A 26,792-nucleotide genomic window follows, 5' to 3' on the forward strand; every position below is an offset into this window, starting at 1 on the left:
GTTCATGAGCTTCTGAAGGAGCGTCTGTTTGGCCTTCTCCAGAATCGCTGAGTCCGTTTCCAGCTTCCAGCTCCTCAAACGTGACATCATTACACTAACCTGAACATAAATATCAATGTTCCATCCTTTTCCAATCATTAACCAGTAATGACATGACAACTGTTATTGGACGCTTTTTAAGGCGCGTGGTCGTACTTGTACTTGGAGAAGGTTGTTCCTGATGTGTTTCTGTATAAAAGAATAAGTTTACATCATGAGAATCAACGCTCTGTCCTCTGGTTTTAACCAGATGGCAGTAAAGTCGCGTTTACTTGCTCTCATGTTGAAGCACTGTTTGTTGTGAATATGAAACTGAAGAGTTCATCATATAAAGGGAAAGTGGCTCTGCATGTAGACGGTCATATAGTCCAAACACACAGCGAGCAGCAGCTTATCTCATGTGTGTTCTGACGATGCATCAGATCTGAGGTGTGTGTGTGTGTGTGTGTGTGTGTGTGTGTGCGTGCGTGTGCGTGTGCGTGTGCGTGCGCACTCTGTTCGTCGAGCTGGTAACAGGTGATGAAGCAGCGGGACGTGCTCGCTGTGCGTCCGTCAGGAGGGTTTGTGCGACAGGCCGAGCGGCACAGTGACTCAGCAGGTTTGGTTGTGTGTGTGAGGAACAGAGTGTTGGACAGTGTGTATGTGTGTTAGAGGCTCTGTCATTGCAACAGAGGTGTATTAACAAGGCTCTGTGTGTCAGAAGTCAGACTGAGCACCGCGTAACATGGTCGTCTCGCTGACCTCTCACACATTTTTCCCCCTCCCCATCCAGACTGAGGTCAGCGTGCTCGGCAGGAACATGAGTAAAGATGCACAATTGAGTTCGGTCACACTGTTTGCGTGGAGAAGGTTTTCTGTCAGTGTCCGAATGGGGAAACTGAAAGAATTTAAGCGCATCTCCACTTCCTGTTTTCAGCTCTACTTCCTGTAAAGTTGAGGACAGACTCAGAGCGTCCTGTGACGACGTTTGCTTTAGCTCATTAAGTCCAAATGAGGTAACGTTACTGATGAGCTGACACAATAAGGCAGTCAGCTGACTGAGACAATTAATCAACGGCTATTTCTTCAATCAGTTTAGTCATTTTCAGGCTAAAATGTCACATTTCTCATGGTTCTGCTTCTAAAATGTGTGGATTTGCTGTTTACATCATAGTCAGCTGAGAATCTTTTAAAGATGAATCGATCTGATTGTTTCTTTCACAGACGAGCAGGAGGCGTTTCACTGTGGTGGATGATGTGATGTCATCAGTGTGAGCCTGTCTGTAGTCCGGCTCACGGCCTGCGCTCAGTGTACCGATGCGTCAGGAAACATCAGCTCGCTGCAGATGTGTCTGTGTCTGTAGATCTCAGCTGTTGAATGTCCCTCTGATCAGATTCCTCTGCGTCCCCGTCGACCGATACTGTCAGATTTTTAAAACTTTGAAGTATTGATATCATCGTCAGCCTCGTAAATACCGCCTGTGTCGAGCTTTCACACCTGTTCATGAGGAACATCCTGTTTTCACTGCTCTGAGTGTCTGCCTCAGATCCTGCAGCCTGGAGCACTTTAACAGCTCAAATGCAAAAATACTGAAATAAAAACATGCTCGACTTTGGACTGAGCGGAGTTACGTGCAGTATAATGGTAATCGGTTATCCACAATATACTTTTAGTGTCGGATGGTGACTCAGGGCCCCGTTTCAGCGAGCGACTGAGAGGACGCTGTTGGATTTGGGCCGTTCGAGGCCAGCTGCCGCCCTGCAGCTCATATCCATCACATATCGCATCATTAATGTAAGAAAAGAAGCTCTGATCAGGCCCGATGCTCAGATCCTGGTTGGTTGGTTGGTTGATTGATTGGTTGGTTGGTTGGAGGTCTCTGTTTTGGAGCCAGTGGCTCAGTTCTTGGAGCGCAGCTTTCCCAGCATGCACCTGGTGCTCCTGGACAGCTCGTAGCTCCTTACATGGATTTTTAACTGGAGCTGATCTCTGATGTACAGGCTCGCCTTCTTCCGCTCCCGAGGGTTGGATTTGAATTCCTAACTTTTATCTTTTCTTCTGGCATTTCTGGAGCCACTTTTCCTTTTACAGCCACATTATGCAACACACATCCACCCTCCTCCTCCTCTTCCTCCCCCTCCCCCTGCTGTCTTAATCTTTGTTGGAAAACATGTTTCTTCATGATAACTGATGGCCTTTCACACACATACAGTGCACACCTCTGTCTGTCCTGGCTGAACTTTGATCGTTAGCAGCATCCGTGTGTGTTCTGTGTTTCTCAATCATTCATTCATATTTGCACATTCATGATGTTGAAGCGCAAACTTGTGAAAGTGAATCCATCGTGAAGTAAACAAGACATTTCATTTAGATTTTTTTAATGTCATTTATTTCAATTAAAACTTTATTTATACAGCACAAGTCAAACATCAAATGCAACTCCAAGTGCTGAACACAAAGAATGAAAAGGAACATTTGTTTGACGTTTCAGTGAAGAGACTAAAGGACCGTTTAATAAAAGTATTGATCACAGAAGAAAATTCAGTCAAAGTGGGAGTCAGTACCTAAAGGGAGTGTTTGAAGTTTAAAGGTCCTCCACAAACTGGGGGCCTGGCCGTGGCTCTTAAACCAGAACCGGTGAACCACTAAAACCAGCAGTAGCCAGTGCGGGTGTCACGTGGTCTCCCACCGGAGGAGGAGGTGATGACACAGTCCAGTCTGCGTGAGTTCATCAGTGGGCCTGAGGGAGAGCCAGACAGAGCACATTTCAAAGGATGAGAGACACATCTGGTCACATTTCGGATGTGGGCACTGAGTGTCCGGCCTGCAGCTGGAGGTCCGTCCGTCAGTCCGTCCGTCCGTCCGTCTGTCCGTCTGTCCGTCCGTCTGTCCGTCTGTCTGTGCAGGTTTAGAGCTCTGCTGATGGGGGGCTGCTTTCTCTGTGATCGTTTATCTGTGTGAAGGAGAAACAGCACCACAGTCACAGAAAAGAGTCAAAGCAAAGTGTAACAGCAGTGTTTGAGCCATCGTCCATCCGTCCGAGCTGCGCATGTCTCCCCTCCTCTCCTCCCCTCCTCCCCTCCTCCCCTGTCCTCCTCGTCTCTCCCCCCGCTCTCACCTCTCGTCAGCCAGGCGGAGCCGCCGTGCTGCTGTGTGCTTAGCGGAGGTTCAAGATGGACGCCAAACGGGGTTAGTGCGGTGATAATCTTTTGTTTACCGACTGTCTCTCTCCTCTTTTGCATGTCGCATTTGATTACGGTTATGTGGCGTTTCTGAGTGGCGGAGTGTTTGCATGAGCACCGGGACTGTGGCCTCAGCCCGGGGGGGTGGAGGCGGACGGGGCCGCCTGCGGAGGTCATGCCGGACGGTTTGACGTTTTGTCCCCGCGGTGGGGACAGGGCTGTCGGTGGGGGCTGTCTGACGGCATCCCGGGGACGATAATAAAACGCTTTGGGACGCTGACCATGTTGAAGAGAGGGGGATCGGGCCGGTGATTAAACATAGCGAGAAGTGAAACGAGATCAGCGGCCGGGGTTTAGCTAACTTAGCTGAGATGCAGGGTCTATTTTTAGGCAGGCTGCGGCGATGCTAGCACGCCTGCTACCATATGTAGCCAGGGAGTCGCATTTGGACCGCGGACCCTCCTCCTCCTGGCTTGTCGGCTGCTCGGTCCGCGTCTTTACGGTCAGACAATGTCTCTGTCAAAGCACCGAGCACAGCTGCTGCCGCCGAGATGCTAACAGAGCTAGCAGCACGTTAGCATACAGAGCCGTAAGATAATGAGGGGAGGGCTAGCTGTAAGCTAACGGTCTAGCTAACTGTCAACGCCCACGTTTACGCTCGCTTTGCTCAATAAGCCTCCAGAAGAGAAAGCAGTCCCGCAGTTTCTAGTGATGATTTGGTGTGTGAATAACCTCCAGAGAAGCAGCTGAGGGGGTTACAGTCACTTTAAAGACGCCCTTTAGAGGCGCCGTCTTCACGGCAGCTCAGTCCGTGTGAATGAGTGGAAGCTCCGCGTGTCATCGGACAGGAGCTGCTTTAAAAGGACCTTTGTTGAGAAAACTCCAGATACTCCATAAAAGGCTTCACATGGTTTTCTATGGTCATTAACTGAGCAGATGGTTGGTCACCGAGTAGCCGAGAGGATGAAAGTACTTTATGTATGAACAAACGTGAAGTTAAAGCAGCTGACGATATCTGAGAGCAAAGAGCTGCATCATGTCAGAGAGCAACACACTGCACGTGTGCAAATCAATTTAATCTGCCTTTTCCAGTGGATAAAAAATAATCACGCTCAGGTCAAAGTGTGACATTTTGTCTGACAACAATCACAAACCTAAAATATTCACTTTAATATGAGCTAAAGAAAAGCAGAAAGATGTTTTTGGGTAGATTTCGGTTGAAGTGAGCTCTCTGTCACACCAGGAAACCAGACACGTTTATTTTACTCAGCACTGAAAATCCAATCTGGACTTTTGCTGTTAATCTGCCTTAAATGCACATTGGAGTGCATCACTTTGGGCTATGAGGAGTTGTGACTTGCATTTGTCATTGTGAGCTATAACAAATTATTAATTGATAATTAAAAGGATTATTAGTTGCAACACACATTTAATGTTTAGGCCAATGAAAAATACCCCTCAGAATACTGTGAAGTCCAAGATGATGTCTTCATGGACCAATGGTCCCAAACACAAAGATGACAAAGAGCTGCTGGTAGAAAAGATGAGACTGAGAACATTCAGCATTTTATGTGCTCATCAGTTTTGTGGATTTGTGAACGTCGAACGGCGTCCTGCAGCTGAAGTCGACTGTTGGATTTGTCCACTTGGCATCGCCTTGTTACAGGAAATCAGATTTGAGGTTTTCAGCCTCATAAGCTCTTTCATTGGCTGCTGAATACTCTGGTCAGCTGCCAAACATATTGTGGCCGCTCAGTCAGTCTGCGTGCTGAGCAACATGGCCGCCCTCGCTCACAGCACCTGCCATTGTCTCTCTGCACAGATCGCCGCTCAGCCTGCAGCCTCAGTTTGCATTTTAAAGCTCCTTTATCTGTGAACACTTACAAGACCTAAGACTTTTTATGCTTTAACGGTCTGCGATGTGGATTATGTGCTCGGTGAATTTCAAAGTGAGCCCACAGTTATTACAGCTCTTAAATTGTGTAATTGCTGATAAGTGAGGCAGAAAATGTTGGACACGTCTCGTCGTTCGCTCAGAAAGTACAGCATGTGTCCACCGGGACTGACGTCAGAGGCTGCAGGAAACTCAGGACTCCTTCACGTCTAATATTGTCCACTGACCTGCCTGGAATTCCCTGATGAAACATAAGCACGCTTGGTGCAGGACCAGGTCGTGAGCTCAGCTGTCTCCCTGCAGAGTCCGACCATGGCCGGGCACAGAAACTCCTGCAGACCCCGTTTGTCAGAGAGCCAGAGCCTGCAGTTTTAATGCAAATGAGGCTGCAGTTAGCGAATATTTTCATCAGTTAAGGTGCAGATAATTTGATTCTTTTAGTTTGTAAAACATCAGAAAACAATGAAATGTCCATCACGTTTTCTGAAAGGACAAATGGATTTTGTCTGGTTATCAGTCCAGAAGCCAAACACGTATCAGCAGCTTCACTCTGACGACTTGAATGATTCACTTTCTGTCCATCGTCTCATCAGCCGGTTGGTTAATTGTTGTCCTGCCGGCCGTGAAGACGCTTTTCATGCATTCTGGAACGCGCTCTTTCATCACAGTTGTCTGTAAAATGCTGCCAAACTGGAAACTCGTCATTTGGCAGGAAAAAGTTTCAGATTCCACCAGAACAGCCGTTATTGTTATTCTCAGCGCTCTCGTTCGCGGCCATTTTGCTCATCAAACCCTGGCGGAGGGGCAGGAAGCGGCGAGGAGAGGAAATGAGTTTCAGTGTTAATCAGCAGGAATCTGAATCAGACTCTGAGTCTCACTAAAATAAGTCTCATAAGTCAAAGAGACGACCTCGGTGACATCACTCGGAGGCCGGCAGAGCGACGAGGAGGTTTGAGTCCGAGGCTGCAGCGAGTTTCCTCCTGCAGGGGTTTAAAAGTCTGGATGAGTCTGACAGTGCGTGACCTCTGACCCCAGCAGAGCTGCACCACAGGGCTCAGTGATGGAGGAGACGGACTTAAAGACGCTCCGCCTCCGCCCAGTCGCATGCAGCGGCCATGTGACGGGGCGGAGAACAAACAGTTTGAAACGTTTCCCTGAGCTCGCGCTGACTGAACGCTCTCTCTGCGTTCAGTCTGAAGCTAAAACAGATCCATCTGTGAGTTTCTCGTTATTCCCAGTCACTGTGTCCCTCGTCTTCTGTCCGTCTCAGTCTCCAGCAGCAGAGGCACATTGACTGCTGAACGCGCTAACGATCATTAGCTGGTTAATTGTTAAAGATGGTGGAACACAAAGAGCACGTTGTTGTCTCAGCTGCAGTGTGTACGAGTGAACGAAGCGTCTGCACAGGCAGGGATGCGTTTCACATCAGCCAGCAGCGGTTGGTTTCCAGAGCAGGGGGGAGGGTCTGCACCCATAATTATCACGCAGTAGATGTGAGTGAGGTGTTTGAGCTGTAAATCAAATATTTAGATTGTAATAATGAATGAATGCCTTTACTGAAAGACTCTGGGCTCAGGTTTCATCTGAGGACATAAAGTGGAGCTCAGCCACTTCTGTCCGTGATCAACACTAACCATCTGTCCTCCTCCTCCTCCTCCTCCTCCTCCTCCTCCTCCTCCTCCTCCTCCTCCTCCTCCTCCTCCTCCTCCTCCTCTTCCCGCAGTGGTGGATCTCCTCTACTGGCGTGATGTGAAGACCACGGGCGTGGTGTTCGGCGCCGCCCTGCTGCTCCTCCTCTCGCTGATGGTGTGCAGCATCGTGAGCGTCTGCTCCTACATCGGCCTGGCTCTGCTCTCAGTCACCATCTGCTTCAGGATATACAAAGGCATCCTGCAGGCCATCCAGAAGTCAGATGAGGGCCACCCGTTCAAGTGAGTACCAGCACGAGCGTCTGCGGGTTTCGTTTGAGGGACGTCGAGCGTGAAGCATTCAAAGCGTCTTCAGCTCGTCTGGTGTCTGATGCTTTCAGCTCAGTCGACCTTTTTATTCAGTGTTTTGATGGTTTAGAATTGAACTTCCAGCTTCAGCGTCAGATCTCACACTGAGTCTTCCTCAGGAGGATGGTGCACACGGTGGATTGTTTACTGTGAACCTGCTGCTTCCACGTCTGCTCCTTCGTTCCTTCATCCTCCTTCTTGGCTGTTTGACAAAACCTTCTTACTGTGTTTCACCTGCTGGCCCTCAAACTGACCTCACGCCACATTAGCGGCCAATTAGCTCAGATTAACGTAAGATGGAGAAAAGTCTGCTCAGAGAGTCGAATAACAGACTTATTTCTGCAGGTTTTAGAGTGGTGCAGCCTCAGTGAGAGGACTGAAAGCTGAATGAAAGAGGCTGCATTTCCTCAGCAGTGGACGTGATGTTTGAAGTAAAACCATCTCCTCCTCATCATCACCTCTTCTTTAACCCTCTCAGGCAGTACCTGGACCAGGAGGTGGCGCTGTCTGAGGAAATGGTCCACAAGTACAGCGACATGGTTCTGGCCAAACTCAACAAGACCATCGGTGATTTAAGGCGCCTGTTCCTGGTCGAGGACCTGGTCGACTCCATCAAGGTGAGAGCGACTTTGATTTCTGCTGATTTGACCCAGAAATGACCATTAATATAGAGAAGAGAGAGCTGGAGGAGGGTTTAAAGCCTCACCGCAGGAAAATATCAGGAGGAAGAAGGAAAACCTCTTTGTTCACAACATGTTTTTGCTCCTGTCTTGTTAATTTGAGAGGAATAATTTGATAAATGTGAATAAATTACTGTAGAATCATAACGAGTGTTGAAAATGAGGAGCTCCTGCTCCTTTGAGGACGTCCTCTGGGTCCTTTTCCCCTAAAGGTTCTGCGGCTCCTGTAAGACGTTCCAGGTGTGTTTTAGACAGTTTAATACCTGTGTGAGACTGAGGAAGGACACGTTTCCACCGTCATCAAAACCCCAAAAGAGGGAACATTCACCCTGTCTGCTGTGCTGTTGGTTCTTCAGGTCGTCACCTGGAACCATTCAGTCAGCAGGTGTAACCGCTCAAAGAAGAGACAACCGTCCATCATGACCTCCAGACAGGAAGCTCAGTCAGTCCAGAAGAAGTATCTTCATGTTCAGTTCAGCTCAGATTAAAGCTGCAGACACGTCTCAGCATCATCTGACGGAGGAGATGCAGAGTCAGGCCGTCATGGTCCAGCTGCTCCAGCTGAGGAGGTGTGACGGTGTGGAGGTCAAAGCACACTGAAGCAACATGGCTGCCGCGGCGTCCTCATGAGCCTCATGGGACCTTCATGAGATCTTCAACGGGACGACCCAGAATGCACCTCCAGGCTCTGTGAGGGCTGCATCACATGACCTGCTTTCAGTCACCTGACCTGAACGCAGCTCAGACGGCTGAGATGAGTGAAGGAGAAGCAGCCAATCAGGGCTCAGCGTGTTTGAGACTCCTTTAGGGCGGTTGGAGAATCGTCATCCAGGTGATGACCTTGTGAACGCCAGCAGAGCTAAAGATGGCCGCTCTGAAGAATCTGAAATATGACACTTATTTGACTTTTACGCTTTTCTTTGTTTCCCTGAACTCCACACGCGTCCTCTCATGGACTCAGTGTCTTCAGTATTGATCTGTGTCCTTTTATGTATCCACGAATGAGACGCCGTGTCCAAACGTCAGGCTGGTGCTGTGACATACTGGTTTCCAGTTGCAGTGAGGGCTGTGCAGCTGTCGGAGGCCTGTCGTCGCCTCCCTGCCCCCCCCCGACCTGCAGTCCAAATACAGAAACGCCGAGTCGTCAGAGCGTCTGCAGCTCAGGCAGCCGCCAGATTCCCAAAGAGGGTAAAAAGTCTGATTCTTCTGATCTGATCAGGACCGAGTCTGAGCCTCAGGAATGTCAGAAACGCGTGTGAGCGAGTATTCTGGGATGTCGATGTTCTTCCTCTGGTTAGTTTCTGCCAGCCGAACACTCACAGCCACAGCAGCAGGTCGTCGAGCGTCGCCTCAGCCTGCAGTCACACACCTGACCTTCTTCTTCTCCGGCCGCCATCTTTGCTTTGAAGTCATCAGACTGAGCTCCGTGTCAGACGTCTGTCCGATGTTATTGATCTGTACGGATGGAAACGATGACTTCTGATCAGTTTTCAGCTCCTCTGTGAGTCTGTTTATTCTCTCCGTTCAGACATGAATGAATGAAGAGAAGCGCTGAGGCGTTATTGATCGCTGAGGGGAACCTGTCAGCGCTATTGATCCGAGCACTTCGACTCTTCATTAATCGTCTGTTGTTTGCAGCAGTTAAAGCTTTTCCTCACATCCTGACAGTGAGGATGAATCAAACGCTCAGATCTCTTCAGCTTTAACAACACTGACGGTTATTATGAGGCAGCGCTGACCTTTGACCCCTGAAGCAGCCGAGCGCCGGCGTGTTCCTTTCTGGTTTGACGCTCTGATGTTTTCTGTTTCCGTGCAGTTCGCGGTGCTGATGTGGATCCTGACCTACGTCGGCGCCTTGTTCAATGGCCTCACTCTCCTCATTCTGGGTGAGTCACATGTGCTGACGTCAAGCCGTCATTTCCCATCATCCCTTGAGGCTTTAGCTGAAGACGCTCAGTTGATGCTAACGTTAACGTTTACTCCATCTGCTCCCTGATAACTCAACCTTTGTTCTTCTTCAGGTCTGATTGGAGCGTTCAGCTGCCCGATCATCTATGAGACACACCAGGTGAGACTGAACACACTGACATCATTTCCTGTAAAGGTAAACCTCAGTGGAGAGAGGGGGGAGTGACCGAGGAGCAGCACCAGTCGAAAGTATCAGCGGCCATTTTTAAGAAAATATTCCATCAAGTCGTTTCTGCTGCTGTTTAATTAGACTTCGTTAAACTAAACTGAGTCACCCCCCCCCCCCAAACTAGCTAAGTGTCTGTGAAGTATTTGAAAGTGTCTCCACCTGCAGCAGCTCCAGCATCGACGCTTTAGTACGAACAAACTCAGTGATTTTATTAGTTTTCTGCCAAACGAGTACTCAAAATACTTCATGTACATTTACCTGTAAATACAGTGTGTACATATACAGAGTAAATTTACATGAAAGTACTGGTACTTTTACTCAAGTGAAGGATCTGAGAACTTCTTCCAGTACTGAAACGTATCTTTACATGTCGTGTTGTTCAGTAAACACAGATTAATGACGGGAAGCTGCAGAACAACGTTTAAAGAAATAAAATGAGAGGTTTGACAGCAGATCACATGACTGACTCTGTGTGTGTGTGTGTGTGTGTGTGTGTGTGTGTGTGTGTGTGTGTGTGTGTGTGTGTGTGTGTGTGTGTGTGTGTGTGTCTGTCTGTCTGTCTGTCTGTCTGTCTGTCTGTCTGTCTGTCTGTCTGTCTGTCTGTCTGTCTGTCTGTCTGTCTGTCTGTCTGTCTGTCTGTGTGTGTGTGTGTGTGTGTGTGTGTGTGTGTGTGTGTGTGTGTGTGTGTGTGTGTGTGTGTGTGTGTGTGTGTGTGTGTGTGTGTGTGTGTGTGTGTGTGTTCAGGCTCAGATCGACCACTACCTGGCTCTGGTCAACAACCAGGTCAAAGACGTCGTTGGAAAGTAAGTATTTTGTCCACGTCGAGACGACTTTGAATCGTTTTGATTTCACTGGATTCTCGTAATGACTCGTCTCTGTCCCTGTCTCTCTGTGTCTCTCTCTCTCTGTGTCTCTCTCTCTCTGTCTCTCTGTCTCTCTGTGTCTTGTGTCTCTGTCTCTCTGTCTCTCTGTGTCTCCTGTCGTCCTGCAGGATCCAGGCGAAGGTGCCCGGAATGAAACGCAAAACCGAGTGAAGCAACGGAAAGTTTGGATTCAGGAAGTCCTGATGAAGGTGGCTGGAGGGGTGGGGGTGTCTGGGTGGGGGTGGGGGGGTGTGAAGGCAGGCTGCAGGAGGAGAGGAGGGGTCTGGCGTGGATGCAGCCCTTCTAACTTTGTCAAAATAATAAAAACACCTTTTTTCCAGTTCAGAATTCCTTTTTTTGTGTGTTTTCTGGAGACGCGGCAGCAGGCCGAGGTTCAGCGGAGCGCCGCCGCAGCGAGGGCGACAACACTCAGCCTCTTCTTTTCCACCATTTTTCTTTCTGTGAGATGCTGACACTCACAGAAATGCGTCTTCATTTTGAATTAACCCTCCCTCTCCCGCCCAGTGCATTGTGGGAGGTCAGACGCTCCTTCGTGGTTTTTTTTTTCGTCATGTTGAGTTTTTTCTTTTCCTGCCGCCGTCGAGCCGAGCGGAGACATTTTTTTTCTTCGTCAGCCGTTTGAAGACGAGAGCGAGCGACAAGCAGCACCTCATTTGTATTTTTCTTTTTTTGCTATGATTACTGAGTTAGAAGTATTCTGTGATTTTACTGTCGTGTCCCTGAAGCTCGGAGCTCGTTTCCTCGCTAACCTGCTGCGTGGTTTCGCCTTGACGTGACGAATTTGTGAGCGACGTCTTTGACTCCTGATGAGGCGGCGGGAGAAGTGGGGGAGGGGGGTGGGGTGGGGGGGTTGTACTACCATTTAAAAACTTCATCGCTTCTGAGTAACCCTAGCTAGAAACATCTAGAAAACCTTTGCCAGACAAATAAAACACATTACTTACATACAGTCGTTATTTCCATGTCATCGCAGCTGTCTAGTAATGAAAACTCTGGAAGAAACACGTTTACATTCATCCACATCAGATAAAATATTTAAAAAGTGCAAAAAAAATGGGATTTAAAGAAAAAAATAACCATACTGTCTGTGGAGCCAATATCTTAATAAAGTTGCAACTTGATGTGACTTTGAGAAACCTTCGAGCATTTGTTTGTTATGCAAGTATAATTGTGAATGATAAACTTCATACTTCAATTGTGACGATAAAAAGCTTCCAGCTGGGAGCCGTGTTTGTGGAATGCATTGTGAGATGTAAACAATTATCAATAAAGCTTCTAGACGAAGAAAGTCCCGCCTCCTGCTCGTCTGTTCAGTTAGCTTCTGTTAGCTTCAGACGGCTAACTGGGGAAGCTCGTCTCCACCAGGAAAAGAAACTCATGAACGAAAACAGTCTGAATTCTCGCAGGCAAAAATGTGAGAACGTCATAATTCTGTGATTTAAAGCAAATTACAGCACAAGTTCACCTTTTGTGGTAGAAAGTCGACTTTTTGAGTTGTGGGATTCAAAACGGCTGTGAGTAAAAACAACTTTTCAACTTATGATTATGAGACATTTAGGATGAAAACAAACAGTTTCTTACTGTTTAAGTAAAACAAGGATCTGCGATGAGTAACTGTTCAATGACTGATGTGAGGCCCGTACTCAGAATCTGGGCTTATTATTAGTAACCAGCGCTCACTTGCTTTAGTTGTGACTAAACCAGAAAGATTTAACAATAACACGTTCACCTGTTCGTCTCTGCGGTCGCCATGACGACAGGCTGAAGGTGAATCTTTGAGCTCATGTTTGTGTTTAACGTTGATTTCTTAAACGTTTCTCATCGCCCCGTGTTGAAAGTCATTTTCTTCTCTGCTGATACAGTAAAGAAACTCAGTGACTGATGTTAGTTCAGCAGTTTTATGTTAAACGAATGTGAACGAGTAAGAAATGATTCACAGACTAAACTTTGACTGTTGCTCTGTTTTTTCAGACATTTTCAAAATCATTAGAACAACAGACTCATTAGATAATCTACTGATTGAAAGAGTGATTTATCACAAAAATGAGGCGCACTCCTGGACTGTGTTAAAGCTAACGCGGCGTCCGCTAATCAGAGGTTTTATGTTCTGATAACCCGACAGCGTCGAGTGTAACGTAGTTCAGACAGTTTGACACTGAACCAGTAAACCAAAACTAAAGCAAAATTATAAAATCTGACAGTTAAAATTATGAGACACAAAGTCACAGATGAAAGATAAGTAATCCAGAGAAAACACATAAAAATCGTACTTTCTAAGAGAAGATATTCCTTTCTTAGTCCCACAGTGGGGAAATTTCAGTGTTACAGCAGCAAAATAGAGGGCATCAGTAAAAAGACTGGGAAGTATGGGGAAATGTAAAATATGGGAGTGGTAACAATATAAAGTGTTTGCAAGTTCACACCTAAACCAAAGTTTTGAGGCAGCGAGAGAAACGTTTGACGCGTCCTGATCATTAGACTGTCGCGATCATGTTGATGTTACAACATATTGAAGCCAAAATGACTAAATACTTTGTTATAATTTGTAACTTTCTGAAACAAAATGTTGACGTTTTTTCATGCTAATGTCTTAAAGGTTTTAAAGGCCTGAAATTATAATCTCACAAAGTTTTTAACTTCTCTCTGTCTCATAACTGTTAAACAGCCGTTAATGTTTTCATTCATCACTCCTGATGTCCTCTTTTCTTTTTGGCAGAAATGGGCTTCCGTACCTGATGACGGATGAAGAATTGACTTTGTGAAAATCAAACTATACAAATTATTTTTCCACAGATGCTGAATTTGAGGACATTTTTCTTCATAAAACAAATGTTTCAACTCAAAGTTCAGTTTTAGACTCAAAGTTTATTATTTGTTCACGTTTAAACACATTTTAACATCAGTAACAACAGATTTTTGTTCCCTTTATATTCCTGTAGCGCCACCATCAGGACAAACTCACGTCCTCAGGTAGAATCACAGGAGTCGAGTTCACCGCACACACACACACACACACACACACACACACACACACACACACACACACACACACACACACAGTGTGTGTCTGATCTGAGTTCAGTCAATCCCTGCTAATATCAATAAATAGACCTGAATGAATTACAGATTTTTTTTTTAACCAGTACCATCTTTTGAGGTCCGACATGTTGAAGTCCGTCCTGTCCGGATGTCCATTGAAAACCTTTCAGGAGTTACGTGTGGAAATATTAAACATTGCGGCTCCACACACTGTTTCGTCCACTGTCTCTCTGATGTCTTTCTGAAGGGGTATTCAAGCATCATTTTGGCCAGTGTTGACGATCCTATAAGGCCGTAACTGCCCAAAGATGAGTGGTCTCACAGGAAGAGACTGTCCCTCCTACAGAGGACACAGAGACACTGAAGACCCAAACCTGTTAGACCAGAAGCCCAACCCAAAGCTGGGATAAAGGGGTTCAGTGAAGGTGGTGTAGATGGTGTGAAGGTGGATCAGTGTGTGAGAGGAGACTCTGTAGAAGGACAGGGTGCCAGCAGGACAGTCCACATACACCCCCACTCTGTTAGAGATGGGGGAGGGGGCGACGTCTCCTCTGTTGTTGTGCCAGACGCAGTAACCGTCGTCAGAGCACTCCAGACTCCAGGACAGATCATTCCTTCCAAACCTGTAGTCGTACCCGTCTCCTCTCCTGCTGATCCCTTTGTAACTCACTGATATATGGACCATTCTGCTCCACTCCACCTCCCAGTAACAGCGACCAGTCAGACCAGTTCCACTCAGCAGCTGTGGCCACCCGTCGAACCTGTCAGGATGATCGGGGTACGACTGATCCTCCTTCACGTACGTCACCGTCCTGTTGTCGTCGGACAGTTTGAGGCTTCGGTTCGCTGTGTTTGTGTCGAGAGTGAGTTCACAGGAATCTGATGGAGGAAACAAAGCAGAGCACAGCTGCAGTTATTGATCGATCACCTGTTTGCTGATCGACAGTTTGATGGTGACATCAGAGATCTGAAAGAGTGATGTCACGGTTTGAAGATGGCTGAATGTGTGTTTCATCAGTCAAATCAAAGTCACACTAACACTTCCTCAGACCTGGTCTGAACCATCGGACTCCAGCAGGCTGCACCCTGAGAGGAGGAGTCAAACTGGTCAAACTGGAGTCATGTCAAAGAGTGTAGCAGACCCGCCGGTCCACAGTGTTCGCGTCAAGTTTTAGGTTTTTAGTTCACAATCTGATTTACAGATTATTCTGGCCCTTTTATGCCGCTGAGCCTGCTTTTTGTACCTGCTTGCTGCAACAACTAAATTTCCCCGGTGTGAGATCAATAAAATCTTATCTTATCTTATATGGTGTAAGTTACGAATGAGAGATACATTATGTGACATAAGTTAGTATGTTAAGTATGTGACGTATGTTATGTAAGTGAAGTACATGATGTACGTTACACACACTTCTCCTTTGCTCCGTCACTACTTCACCTTCACGCACGCAGACTTTTCACGAGGCCCAACTTGACAGTGAAATGCTGTCCTCTAGTGGACTGGTGGGTCTATTACATTACTCTGATACAGGAGATCATTAATCTTCAGATTAAGAGTGGCTGCAGTTCCCTACAGTTTATGTTAGCTACATTGGGCTTCTTTAATTTATGTGCATTTTGATGACTATTTGGAATCTCTGAAGGTTTTGTTAAGGAGACATTAAAGTGGCTATTAGTGGTGAAACAAGTTGCACCAACTCAGAACAGCTAAAGGAGGAGGTTTTGTGGTGTTTGTGGAGAACATTAGTAATGACAGGTGTGGCCCTGTTTTAAAACGGTAACCGTGAGGCTCTCCATACCTGAGACTGTCCAGTCTCCACTGTGGATCCTCCAGTCCAGCAGCCAGCAGCATCACTCCTGAGTCTCCTGGATAGTTGTAGCTCAGGTCCAGCTTTCTCAGATGGGAGGGGTTTGAGTTCAGAGCTGAAGCCAGAGAGGCACAGCCTTTCTTTGTGATCATACAGCCTGACAGCCTGCAAACACAGACCAACACACCTCACATGGTCTGAGAGGACTGCGATACCATTGGTTACTGTAGGGTTACTCAAACATCATCACTGTTTTTATCTAGTCACACTAATGTCCATCAAGAATCTGGAAATATTACTGGAAGCTCTCTGATAATTCAAGCTCCAACAAGAGAGTGAGACAGAAAACGATATAACACATTTTCATGGAAAGACACTGAAGCTAAATAAACACAACTGATTTGAAATTATTCAAGCAAAGACACTTTTATGAGTCTATCCATTAGTTATTTAACTGAACAGGCTGATGAATGTATCCTGACCTGAGAGACTCCAGTGTGCAGTGTGGACTCTCCAGTCCAGCAGACAGCAGTTTCACTCCTGAATCCTGCAGGTTGTTGTTACTCAGGTCCAGCTCTTTCAGACTACAGGATGGGGAGCTCAGAACTGAGGACAGAGCTTCACAGCTTCTCTCTGAGAGGTTACAGCGCTCAGTCTGAAAAGTGAGAAGGACAAAAGAAGTTTTCATGTCATGTGGAAAAACTATGTTGAACCAATCCAACTCTGCCTGTACTTACAGAGCTTTGTTGGAGGCTTTGACCACTGGCAGCAGCCTCAGAAGAGCCTCCTCTGAAGCAGAGAATTTCTTCATGTCAAACACGTCCAGATCTTTTTCTGATGACAGTAAGATGAAGACCAGAGCTGACCAATGAGCAGGAGACAGTTTATCTGCGGACAGACTTCCTGATCTCAGGGACTGTTGGATCTGCTCCACTAGAGAACAGTCGTTCAGTTCATTCAGACAGTGGAACAGATTGATGCTTTTCTCTGGAGACAGATCCTTCTCAATCTTCTTCTTGATGTACTGGACTGTTTCCTCATTGGTCTGTGAGCTTCTTCCTGTCTGTGTTAGCAGGCCCTGTAGAAGAATCTGATTGGCCTGCAGAGAAAGACCCAGGAGGAAGCGGAGGAACAAGTCCAGGTGTCCATTTGGACTCTGTAAGGTCGTGTCCACAGCACTCTGGTAGAAGTTTATCTCTGCAGATTCATCTTGTCTTGTTTCAGACTTCAGGGAGGTTGATTGTCCTTCTGACAGCCGATTGACTTGAGAACTAAAGAATGTCAGGTGGACATGAAGAGCAGCCAGAAACTCCTGAACGGTTAGATGGACGAAGCAGAACATCTTGTCCTGGTACAGTCCTCTCTCCTCTTTAAAGATCTGTGTGAACACTCCTGAGTACACTGAGGCTGCTCTGATATCGATGCCACACTCTATCAGGTCTGATTCGTAGAAGATCAGGTTTCCTTTCTGCAGCTGCTCAAAAGCCAGTTTCCCCAGAGACTCAATCATCTCCATGGTCTCTGGAGTCCAGTGTGGATCTGTCTCAGCTCCTCCGTCATACTTGATGGTCTTCAGTTTGGACTGAACCACCAGGAAGTGGATGTACATCTCAGTCAGGGTCTTGGGCAGCTCTCCTTCCTCTCTGGTCTTCATCACATCCTCCAGGACTGTGGCAGTGATCCAGCAGAAGACCGGGATGTGGCACATGATGTGAAGGCTTCGTGATGTCTTGATGTGGAAGATGATCCTGCTGGCCTCCTCCCCATCTTTGAATCTCTTCCTGAAGTACTTCTCCTTCTGTTCATCAGTGAACCCTCTGACCTCCGTCACCATGTCAACACACTTAGGAGGGATCTGATTGGCTGCTGCAGGTCTTGTGGTTATCCAGAGGCGAGCAGAGGGAAACAGTTTTCTTCTGATGAGGTTTGTCAGCAGCACATCCACTGAGGTGGACTCTGTAACATCAGTCAGGATGTCATTGTTGGTGAAGTCCAGAGGAGGTCGACACTCATCCAGACCGTCAAGGATGAACAAAACCTGTGATTTTTCAAACCTACGGATTTCTGCTTCCTTGGTTTCAGGGAAGAAGTGATGAACAAGTTCCACCAAGCTGAACTTTTTCTCTTTCAGCATGTTCAGCTCTCTGAAAGTGAATGGAAACATGAACTGTATGTCCTGGTTGGCTTTGTCTTCAGCCCAGTCCAGAGTGAACTTCTGTGTTAAGACTGTTTTCCCAATGCCAGCCACGCCCTTTGTCATCACTGTTCTGATTGGTTCATCTTTTCCAGGTGGTTTAAAGATGTCTTCATGACTGATTGTTTCTGTACTGTCTGGTTTCCTGGACGCTGTTTCAATCTGTCTGACCTCATGTTCATCATTGACCTGTCCAGTCCCTCCCTCTGTGATGTGGAGATCTGTGTAGATCTCATTCAGAAGGGTTGGATTTCCTGCTTTAGCGATCCCCTCAAACACACACTGGAACTTCTCCTTCAGGTTAGATTTAAGTTTACGTCGATAAACTGGAACAGGATTTCCTGGATGAACACAAAACAAAAAAGATCAATAAGTCAAAGTACATATTTCCTCAAATGATGAGTGCATAAATCTGTACATGAATGCTGTTTATTTTCCTGCACACTGACACGTCAGTGAATGTCTCATTTAGGCAGCATGTTCAGTCTTTAGAGAAATCCTCTTACCGCTCTGCAGACAGTCAGCCAACTCCTCTGCCTTCATTCTCCTCAGAAAGTGCTGTGCGATCTTCACAAATGCCCCTCTGCTCCTCATCTTCTCCATCCAGCACCTCCTCATCCTTCCTCTGGCTCTCTAAGCATTCTGGGAAATCTGAACTCAGAACCTTCTTGATCCTCTTCAGCTCGGTCTTCACAAAAGAGACAATGTTCTCCTCCAGCAGCTGGAACAGAAGATTATGAATGATACAATCAAACGAAAACCATTGAACCAAACATCAGATCCACGTTGGACAGACTGACAGTCCACTGGCCTTAAACATCCAACGTGGAGATCATTGTCAACAGAATAAATGAAAAGTAGTTTTGGACATGTACAGACCATAAATATGGAGTCCAGGTCTGTCTGATGCTGCTGGGCAGACTGACCACTGGGAACCTCTGAGCTCTCCTGGTTGACTCTATGGAGGAATCATGAAGAATTAGCTGCTTAGTACATCACCAGGACAAAGCAGCCGTCCATGCCTTCTTGCTCTCCAGTTAATCTAGCACATTTTAACCTTCTAGATCATACAAGGCTGACAGAAACTGTATCACAGTTAAAATCCACAACATGCTGCCTTGATACTCTGCCAACAAACTTTTTAAAAGATGTTTTTCACTGCATAGCTCCAGATGTGTTGCAGATAATAAATAATTCTCTTCAGTCTGGTCAGTTTCCCCAGGCCTTGAAAACTGCAGTAATAAAAGCTCTCCTAAAAAAGACTAACCTGGATGCTTCAGTAATAAGTAACTACAGGCCAATATCAAATCTTCCCTTTCTAGGAAAAATTATTGAAAGGGTTGTTTTTCAACAAACGCATGCTTTCATGATGCAGAACAATCTTTTTAATGCATTTCAGTCTGGATTTCATCCACACCACAGCACTGAGACTGTACTTATCAAAGTTTTAAATGACATACATCTGAATAATGATGCTTCCAAAACCTCAGTCTTAGTATTATTAGATCTCAGTGCTGCCTTTGATACGGTTGATCAGGACATACTTCTTGACAGACTGGAAAAGTGGGTGGGACTCACTGGCACTGTACTACACTGGTTCAAATCCTATTTACAAGATAGAGACTACTTTGTGTCAATTGGTGAGCATGTGTCTGAACGAAAGAAGATGATGTGTGGGGTGCCACAAGGGTCTATTCTCGGACCACTTCTTTTCAATATTTACATGATGCCCCTAGCTCAGATTATGGAGCATCATAATATTTCTTATCATACTTACGCAGATGATACACAACTTTATATTTCTGTGTCATCACATGACTACAGTCCCTTACTTTCACTGAGTGAGTGTATTCATCAAATCAGTGAGTGGATGTGCCAGAATTTTCTTCAGCTTAATGCAGATAAGACAGAAGTGATTGTTTTTGGCCCCAAAAATGAAAGGTCAAAGATCAGTGCTCACCTTAACTCCATGTCACTGACAACAACAGATAAAGCCAGAAATCTCGGTGTAATTATTGATTCTGACCTGAATTTTAACAACCATTTAAAGCTCATTACCAAATCAGCCTACTACCACCTGAAAAATATAACCAGAATTAAGGGATGTCTGTCCAAAGGAGACATGGAAAAACTTGCTTATGCATTCATTTTCAGTAGGTTGGACTATTGCAATGGAGTCTTTACTGGCCTAAACAAAAAATCAATTAGGCAACTTCAGCTGATTCAAAATGCTGCTGCACGAGTCCTTACAAACACCAGAAAAATGGACCATATCACACCAGTCCTCAGATCACTACACTGGCTTCCTGTGAGTCAAAGAATAGACATTAAAATCTTACTGTTGGTCTACAAAGCATTAAAAGGTCTAGGACCAAAATATATTCTAGATTTATTGACTCCATATGAAGCATCCAGAGCTCTCAGGTCATCAGGGACAGGTCTACTGTGTGTTCCCAGAATCAGAACCAAACAAAGTGAAGCAGCTTTCAGTTATTTTGCTCCTCACCTGTGGAACATTCTCCCTGCACACCTGAGGTCTGCACCACCTGTCAGCTCATTTAAATCAGGGTTGAAAACATTATTATTTGCTGCAGCTTTTACTTAAATATATCTGCTCAATGGTTTTAATCATTCTAAATGCTAAATTATTGTCTTTTGCTGGCTTCTGTTTTTAATTTTCCTTTACATGTATTTTATTTTAATCTTTCTATTCTAATTTCTTTCTTTGAAATGTATGATTTTAATGTATTTTTATGCTTCTGTAAAGCACTTTGAATTGCCTGGTGTATGAATTGTGCAATACAAATAAATTTGCCTTTGCCATGGAGGACCTCAGGAAGAAGGCCAACAGGATCATCAAAGACCCCAAAGACCCCAACCACAAACTGCAGCATCCACACCACCAGGAGAGGGTGTCAGGAAACTACCTACACCTGGTTCGTTCAGGCCTCGGTCTACATACAGGTACACACACACACACACACACACACACACACACACACACACACACACACACACACACACACACACACACACACACACACACACACACACACACACACACACACACACACACACACACACACACTTCCATGAACTGAGCTTACATCTGAGCAGCACATAGAGGTCGTCCTTCAAAGTCAATGAAACGGACGGTGCTCGGACTGGCCGCTCCTCAGGGACAGACAGCTGGGTCCAGCAGAGTCTGGTCTCTGCTGTTGGATCCTGAAACAAAAGCAGCACAGATAAAGTGCATGTGGGGAAAAAACTGGTGAAAATCTCCATCATTTAACACACAAAACAACTGTGTCACAGATGCCTTTCTACCAGTTTTACATTCTTACTTTCCATCAGCAGATTTTCCGAAAAAAAGAGGAGACTCCATGGACACATCGCTCTTCATGCACACACAGCTGAGTCCTGGTCCAGGTCCTGGTCCAGGAGCGCCTGGTGTGTCCTCCTGCTCTGGGCTTCAACACAACACACACACACACAGCTTTGAGTGTGAATAATGATGGTGCAGTGATCAGAGTGCTGACCTCTGACACGATGAGATGTTCCTCTCACCTGTGAGCTTTGGTCTGGTTGTCCTGATCCTCACACTGAGCGGCTTTAGAGGGACGGACTCCCTCCTGTCTGTCCTCACACTGATCCATAGCAGAGTCCACAACTTCAGTCCAACAGGACAACCTGCTGGGAGAGCGCACGCTCACTCCTCTCAGTCACAGGACAAACAAACTACTTCTATTTGACTGACTTTGAAAAGCTCTTCAACCTTTGAAATGTTCCTCTTTTTCCAATAAACTGTATCCAATCAGAACATGCTGCAGCAGCTGATCAATAATCCCAGATCAATCATGTTACCTGTGTAGCTGCTGCTGAATTCACATCCACGTCATCTCCTAGTGACCTTCTACCTTCATCTGTGGAGAAAACACTGAGAGCAGAGCACAAAGCATCAGTCCTCCACACTGGTCCATGCTTCTCCTCTGCAGCGTCGCCACTGGACAGTAGTTGAAAGTATATGACGTGCTGAGGATGGCCATAAACTTTGATAAAAGAACCTTTTTCTAACGCAGACACTTTGGATTCCAGCATCATCCTTCACTGAATTTATGTCCAGCCTTGTACTACATGTCCCAGTGAAACAGTATTTTACCCTTCATCTCCATTTTTCTTATGTTGTTTTTCAGCACTGATGGCCTCAAGGCCTTAAGCTGCCTCATACCTTTGTTTAAAAAAGAGGTCTCAAAGCTTTACAGGTGAATCAGTTGACCTAAAAAAACGAAGCGAACTGACCATAAAACCCTGAAACTGAAGTCCTTAAACAGGCTTCTGGTAAGATAAAGAATGAACTTTAAAGCACTGCTGTTTTGCATTATTCATGAAGACATACACAGCACACACAGAATTGAGAAAACCTCATTAAAGCTTCTCATATCAACCAAGTCCTGGTTGATATGAGAAGCTTTAATGAGGTTTATTTGCTTATTGGGTAACATACAATAATCGACAATGTACTTACATTATCCATTTTATTACAATAATCAGCAGATTACCAGGTTGGCTGGTTCTGATTACTGGGTGTGTTACAACCTCACCCCCTCATATTTACGCCTATGGAGCCGGGGCTCCTGATTCCCTGTGTTGATCGGTAGGTGGTGCTAACGTACCAAAGAAGTAATCATCAGCCTTCAATAAGGCTACAGACGAAGAAACGGGCTGCCTCTGTTTTCTCCCACGTCCTCAGACAGGATTTAAATGTCAGGGAAAGACTCGCTAGTGGACATCGAGCATCAGACTTGTATTCAGTCACGATGAGCGGAAGAGGCAAAGGAGGAAAAGGACTCGGCAAAGGAGGCGCCAAGCGGCACCGCAAAGTCCTCCGAGACAACATCCAGGGCATCACCAAACCCGCCATCCGTCGCCTGGCTCGCCGCGGCGGAGTGAAGCGCATCTCCGGCCTGATCTACGAGGAGACCCGCGGCGTGCTGAAGGTTTTCCTGGAGAACGTGATCCGCGACGCCGTCACCTACACTGAGCACGCCAAGAGGAAGACCGTCACCGCCATGGACGTGGTCTACGCCCTGAAGAGGCAGGGCCGCACTCTGTACGGCTTCGGTGGTTAAACCGGCTCTTCTTCCTCAAACCAAACATCAAACCCAAAGGTCCTTTTCAGGACCGCACAGCCAGACCAGAAGAGCTCAGCTCCTGTGAGAACATGATCTACCAAAACCATGACGTCAGACAGGCTTAATGTGACTGTATATTATCTCTGACAGGATGACTGACGCTTGAGTTCATATTTCCAGAGACATTTTAAAGCCGTGATCGTCTAAATGTTCTTTTTCTGTGCTTTCTGAATCTGATGCTGGTTACATCATTCCGGCCCCCCCCCCCCCCCCCCCCAGTGAGGCTAACGGCATGCTGACGCGGTCACTCCGAGACCAGAACCCTTTAGACCTGCAGCTTTAATTAACTGATTAATTAATTAACTTTTAGCACGAAGAAGACGAAAATTAGTGTCTGACGTAAGAACACAGTCTGTCCTGCGCTCTGAAGGAGGACAGTCTTCCTCAGTACTGAACTGAAACACAGAGATGTTCAAGAGTCAAAGTGAAAAACGTCTTTTACAAACCTTGAAATGGAGACTGAGGGAGATGCGACGCGACGTCCAGTCAAAGCGAAAACTTGACTCAACCCGGAAGAAAGACTTTCAAAATAAAGTCACATTATGTTCTGAGTAGAACAAACAGCTGAAGTATTCAGGTCTCAGGTGGCGGCAGTGATGCGTACATTTACAAGTAAAACAATCTGCGGTAAAAGCTTTTGTACTTGGAATAAAAGCTCTCACTGCAGCTAGATTTCTGTTTAGCTGCGTTTCAATGTTGAAACGCATGCGGGCTGTTTGACCTCCGGGTGTTCACCTACTTATATTCAGGTGGTTTAAAGAAGACTGGTCTACTTTGTCATGGACACAGACTAAACTAAGGGTCCTCTCAAAGGTTCCACCTGAAGGTTTGTAGAGTTTAGCTCAAATGATTCACTTCCTTAAAAGTCATAATAAAAATGTCATACCTCTACAGGTTTACAGGAGGAAAATGTGAAGCTTTTAGAGTACTTTCATCTTACGGATGCTCCTCTATGACTGTACAAACCAGGAGAGATGATCCAGCCAATAAAGCTTTTAAAGACTGATCCTGGTTCAGTTTATTTTTTTCAAATCTTCTTCATGAAACAAACCCCCTCTGCTGGTACTGTTTCTCAGAGTGATGTCATTCTCCCACTATTATTATTATTATTATTATTATTGGATTGGACTACAGACACTGACGTATGATGTATAATATGAAATATGTATTATACTAGTAGTATTATAATATGTATGTTTCACCTCAATATGGTAATTAAGTACACGCCACATGCTGCCACCTGCTCAACACGAAGGGATTTTATATTTTCATCCTTTGTTGGTTCAGTGTTTACAAAAAAACATAAAAAACATTCTACACAACATTCACCTCTAAATTTATCAACGTGTCATTTTTAACTTATTTTTTAATGTATGACCTGCTTTTGCTTTTATTTTATTCAGTTTTTACTACAGAGAGGCCACGTGAGATTTCAGTGCGATGCATCATTCATTCATTTCTAAGAAGGGACAGACAGACAGACAGACAGACAGACAGACAGACAGACAGACAGACAGACAGACAGACAGACAGGCAGGCAGGCAGGCAGGCAGGCAGGCAGGCAGGCAGGCAGGCAGGCAGGCAGGCAGGCAGGTGTTTCCGGTTTGTTGGAGAACAGGTAACCGGTGGGAGCTGTCCAGGGTGCTTGTGCACGCTCGCAGGTGACTTCCTGTCACTGCTCACGTGGTTATGTTTTCAGTATGTGTTTTTATAATAATTATCATTATTAATTATTATTAATAATAAAGGGAGGCTGAAGCTGTGGCACCGGCAGCGTCAGCCTCCATCAGTGTGTTTGCTACCCGCAGAATAACTTCAGTTTGGGACACACTGATCAGCAGCGGAGGATGTTTGAGCTCCGAGTCTCTGAGCGAACATGTGGCTCGGCTGGAAACCGGGTTTTGGCGGAGCTGTGATCTGTTTTTTAAATAATTTTAGCAGAGAAAAGAGAGAGAAAGGCCGCTGAGAGGCGCCGGTCAGCTGTGAATGTGTGAGGTTCTGAGGCTCCAGGAACAAACGCAGAGAGCGTCAGAGATCCACCTGAGTCCAGACTGAAGAGACCCGGGTCCGGGGACCGGCTGTCTGCACCGGCCGGCCGCAGCTCCCCCCCACACCGTGTCCTCAGGCTTTTATCAAAGAGGAGGAAACACACTCAAGCGCCAGGTGTGACCCGCCCGCAAGCCGCGCGCCGGGTTGAGTCTCCACGGTTCTCATGGTGTGTTTAAGTTCCGCCTCCGGCTGCGGGTTTTTAACAGTCCGGTCAGTCGCTCAGGTCACTGCACAGCGGAACAAACTCAGAGAGTCGTCATGGCAGAAGAAGCTCCAGCTCCAGCTGCCGCTCCGGCCAAAGCAGCCAAGAAGAAGGTTTCCAAGCCGAGGAAGACCGGCCCCGGCGTCCGGGACCTCATCCTGAAGGCCGTGGCCGCGTCCAAAGAGCGCAGCGGCGTGTCCGCGGCCGCCCTCAAGAAGGCGTTGGCTGCCGGAGGCTACGATGTGGACAAGAACAAGGCCCGCGTCAAGACCGCCCTCAAGAGCCTGGTGGCCAAGGGGACCCTGGTCCAGACCAAAGGCACCGGGGCCTCTGGGTCCTTCAAGATGAACAAGAAGGCGGCTGAGCCGAAAGCCAAGAAGCCGGTTAAGAAAGCCGCTCCGAAAGCCAAGAAGCCCGCAGCCAAGAAACCCGCAGCGGCCAAGAAGACCAAGACCGCGGCGGCCAAGAAGCCAGCAGCCGCCAAGAAGTCCCCGAAGAAGGCCAAGAAGCCCGCAGCGGCCAAGAAAGCAGCCAAGAGCCCGAAGAAGGCCACCAAGAGCCCCAAGAAAGCGGTGAAGAAGGCCCCTGCTGCCAAGAAGGCTCCGGCGAAGAAGGCGCCAAAACCCAAAGCGAAGAAAGCACCAGCGAAGAAGAAGTGAGCGGAAAGAAGAGAAATACCCCATCAAAAGGCTCTTTTAAGAGCCCCCAACCCGAACTGAGAGAGCCCGATACCCCCCAGTCTGACGGTTAGAGTTAAGTTAAGAATATACAAACTATACAAAAATAAAACAAAATCATCTTCCTCATATCATCATCCTCGACACACACACACACACACACACACACACACACACACACACACACACACACACACACACACACACAGTAACGGTCCCGTCAGCTGCTGAACTGAAGCACAAACTACGACTTAAACATCAGTGGAGCAAAGTAATCAAGTACTTCTACTGCAGTACTCTGTCCTGTCCTGTCCAGTGAAAAGCTCGTATGTCCAGAAGTGCTGATGATGAATGTTAAACTGAAGGATGAAGAGTTCCTTCATGTCTGAAATCCTTCTTCAGCTAAATAAACTCTTCAAAAAGCTTCTTGGTTCAGCTGAAAATGCATCGGCACAAAGCTGAAAACAGCCTGTTTTTCTGAGCTCGTCAAACTTTACAGATGAGGACATTCATTAGGAAGGTTTTGAATGCAGGACTTTTATTTTGTAGTAGTAGCAGCAGCAGCAGCAGCATACATACATACATACATACATACATACATACATACATACATACATACATACATACATACATACAAAAAATGATCAATAAAGAAATATGAATCTGAATGAATGTATACACACCATCTCTGGGCCTAAAACTGTGGAGTAACTTAAGATATACTTTATTAATCAATTCTTTATTAATCACAGCACACACACCATGCTTATTGAAATTATTTTCTCCATTCTCTCCTTTAATCCATCCTGCTGGTCCTTCCTCCGCGGCAGACCAGCAG

General features: G+C 46.3%; 3 protein-coding genes and 1 pseudogene across 8 annotated transcripts in view; 3 read left to right on the forward strand and 1 right to left on the reverse strand.

The window, feature by feature from the left end:
* The window catches only part of LOC139341330 (reticulon-1-A-like), a 29,024-nt gene extending 16,943 nt beyond the window's left edge, over window positions 1-12,081 (forward strand). For 5 of the 6 annotated variants that reach the window (XM_070977815.1, XM_070977811.1, XM_070977813.1 and 2 more), the window contains 6 exons: window positions 6,819-7,026; window positions 7,571-7,709; window positions 9,589-9,658; window positions 9,794-9,840; window positions 10,654-10,712; window positions 10,901-12,081. In XM_070977815.1, coding sequence (XP_070833916.1) covers window positions 6,819-7,026; window positions 7,571-7,709; window positions 9,589-9,658; window positions 9,794-9,840; window positions 10,654-10,712; window positions 10,901-10,943 — 566 coding nt within the window. In that variant the 3' untranslated portion in view covers window positions 10,944-12,081. Of the gene's footprint in view, window positions 1-2,126; window positions 3,209-6,818; window positions 7,027-7,570; window positions 7,710-9,588; window positions 9,659-9,793; window positions 9,841-10,653; window positions 10,713-10,900 lie in introns of those variants that run through there. The other variant, XM_070977817.1, reaches the window with a different exon arrangement.
* Window positions 12,082-14,131: 2,050 nt separating this feature from the next.
* On the reverse strand, window positions 14,132-18,853 carry LOC139341331 (NLR family CARD domain-containing protein 3-like; annotated as a pseudogene).
* A 3,656-nt stretch (window positions 18,854-22,509) lies between these two features.
* Window positions 22,510-23,021, forward strand: LOC139341341 (histone H4). The gene has a single exon (XM_070977833.1). It carries the CDS (start codon window positions 22,652-22,654, stop codon window positions 22,961-22,963), a length of 312 nt encoding a protein of 103 aa, XP_070833934.1. The 5' UTR covers window positions 22,510-22,651; the 3' UTR covers window positions 22,964-23,021.
* A 2,312-nt stretch (window positions 23,022-25,333) lies between these two features.
* LOC139341337 (histone H1-like) lies at window positions 25,334-25,936 on the forward strand. The gene has a single exon (XM_070977825.1). The coding sequence runs from the start codon at window positions 25,334-25,336 to the stop codon at window positions 25,934-25,936; it is 603 nt and encodes a 200-aa protein (XP_070833926.1).
* Window positions 25,937-26,792: the final 856 nt, after the last annotated feature.

The sequence above is a fragment of the Chaetodon trifascialis genome, chromosome 13, assembly GCF_039877785.1.
Source record: "Chaetodon trifascialis isolate fChaTrf1 chromosome 13, fChaTrf1.hap1, whole genome shotgun sequence".
NCBI lineage: Eukaryota > Metazoa > Chordata > Actinopteri > Chaetodontiformes > Chaetodontidae > Chaetodon > Chaetodon trifascialis.

Excerpts from the sequence above, each read along its gene's own strand:
- LOC139341341 (XM_070977833.1), top strand. The coding sequence starts at position 22,652 with ATGAGCGGAAGAGGCAAAGGAGGAAAAGGACTCGGCAAAGGAGGCGCC.
- LOC139341337 (XM_070977825.1), top strand. The coding sequence starts at position 25,334 with ATGGCAGAAGAAGCTCCAGCTCCAGCTGCCGCTCCGGCCAAAGCAGCC.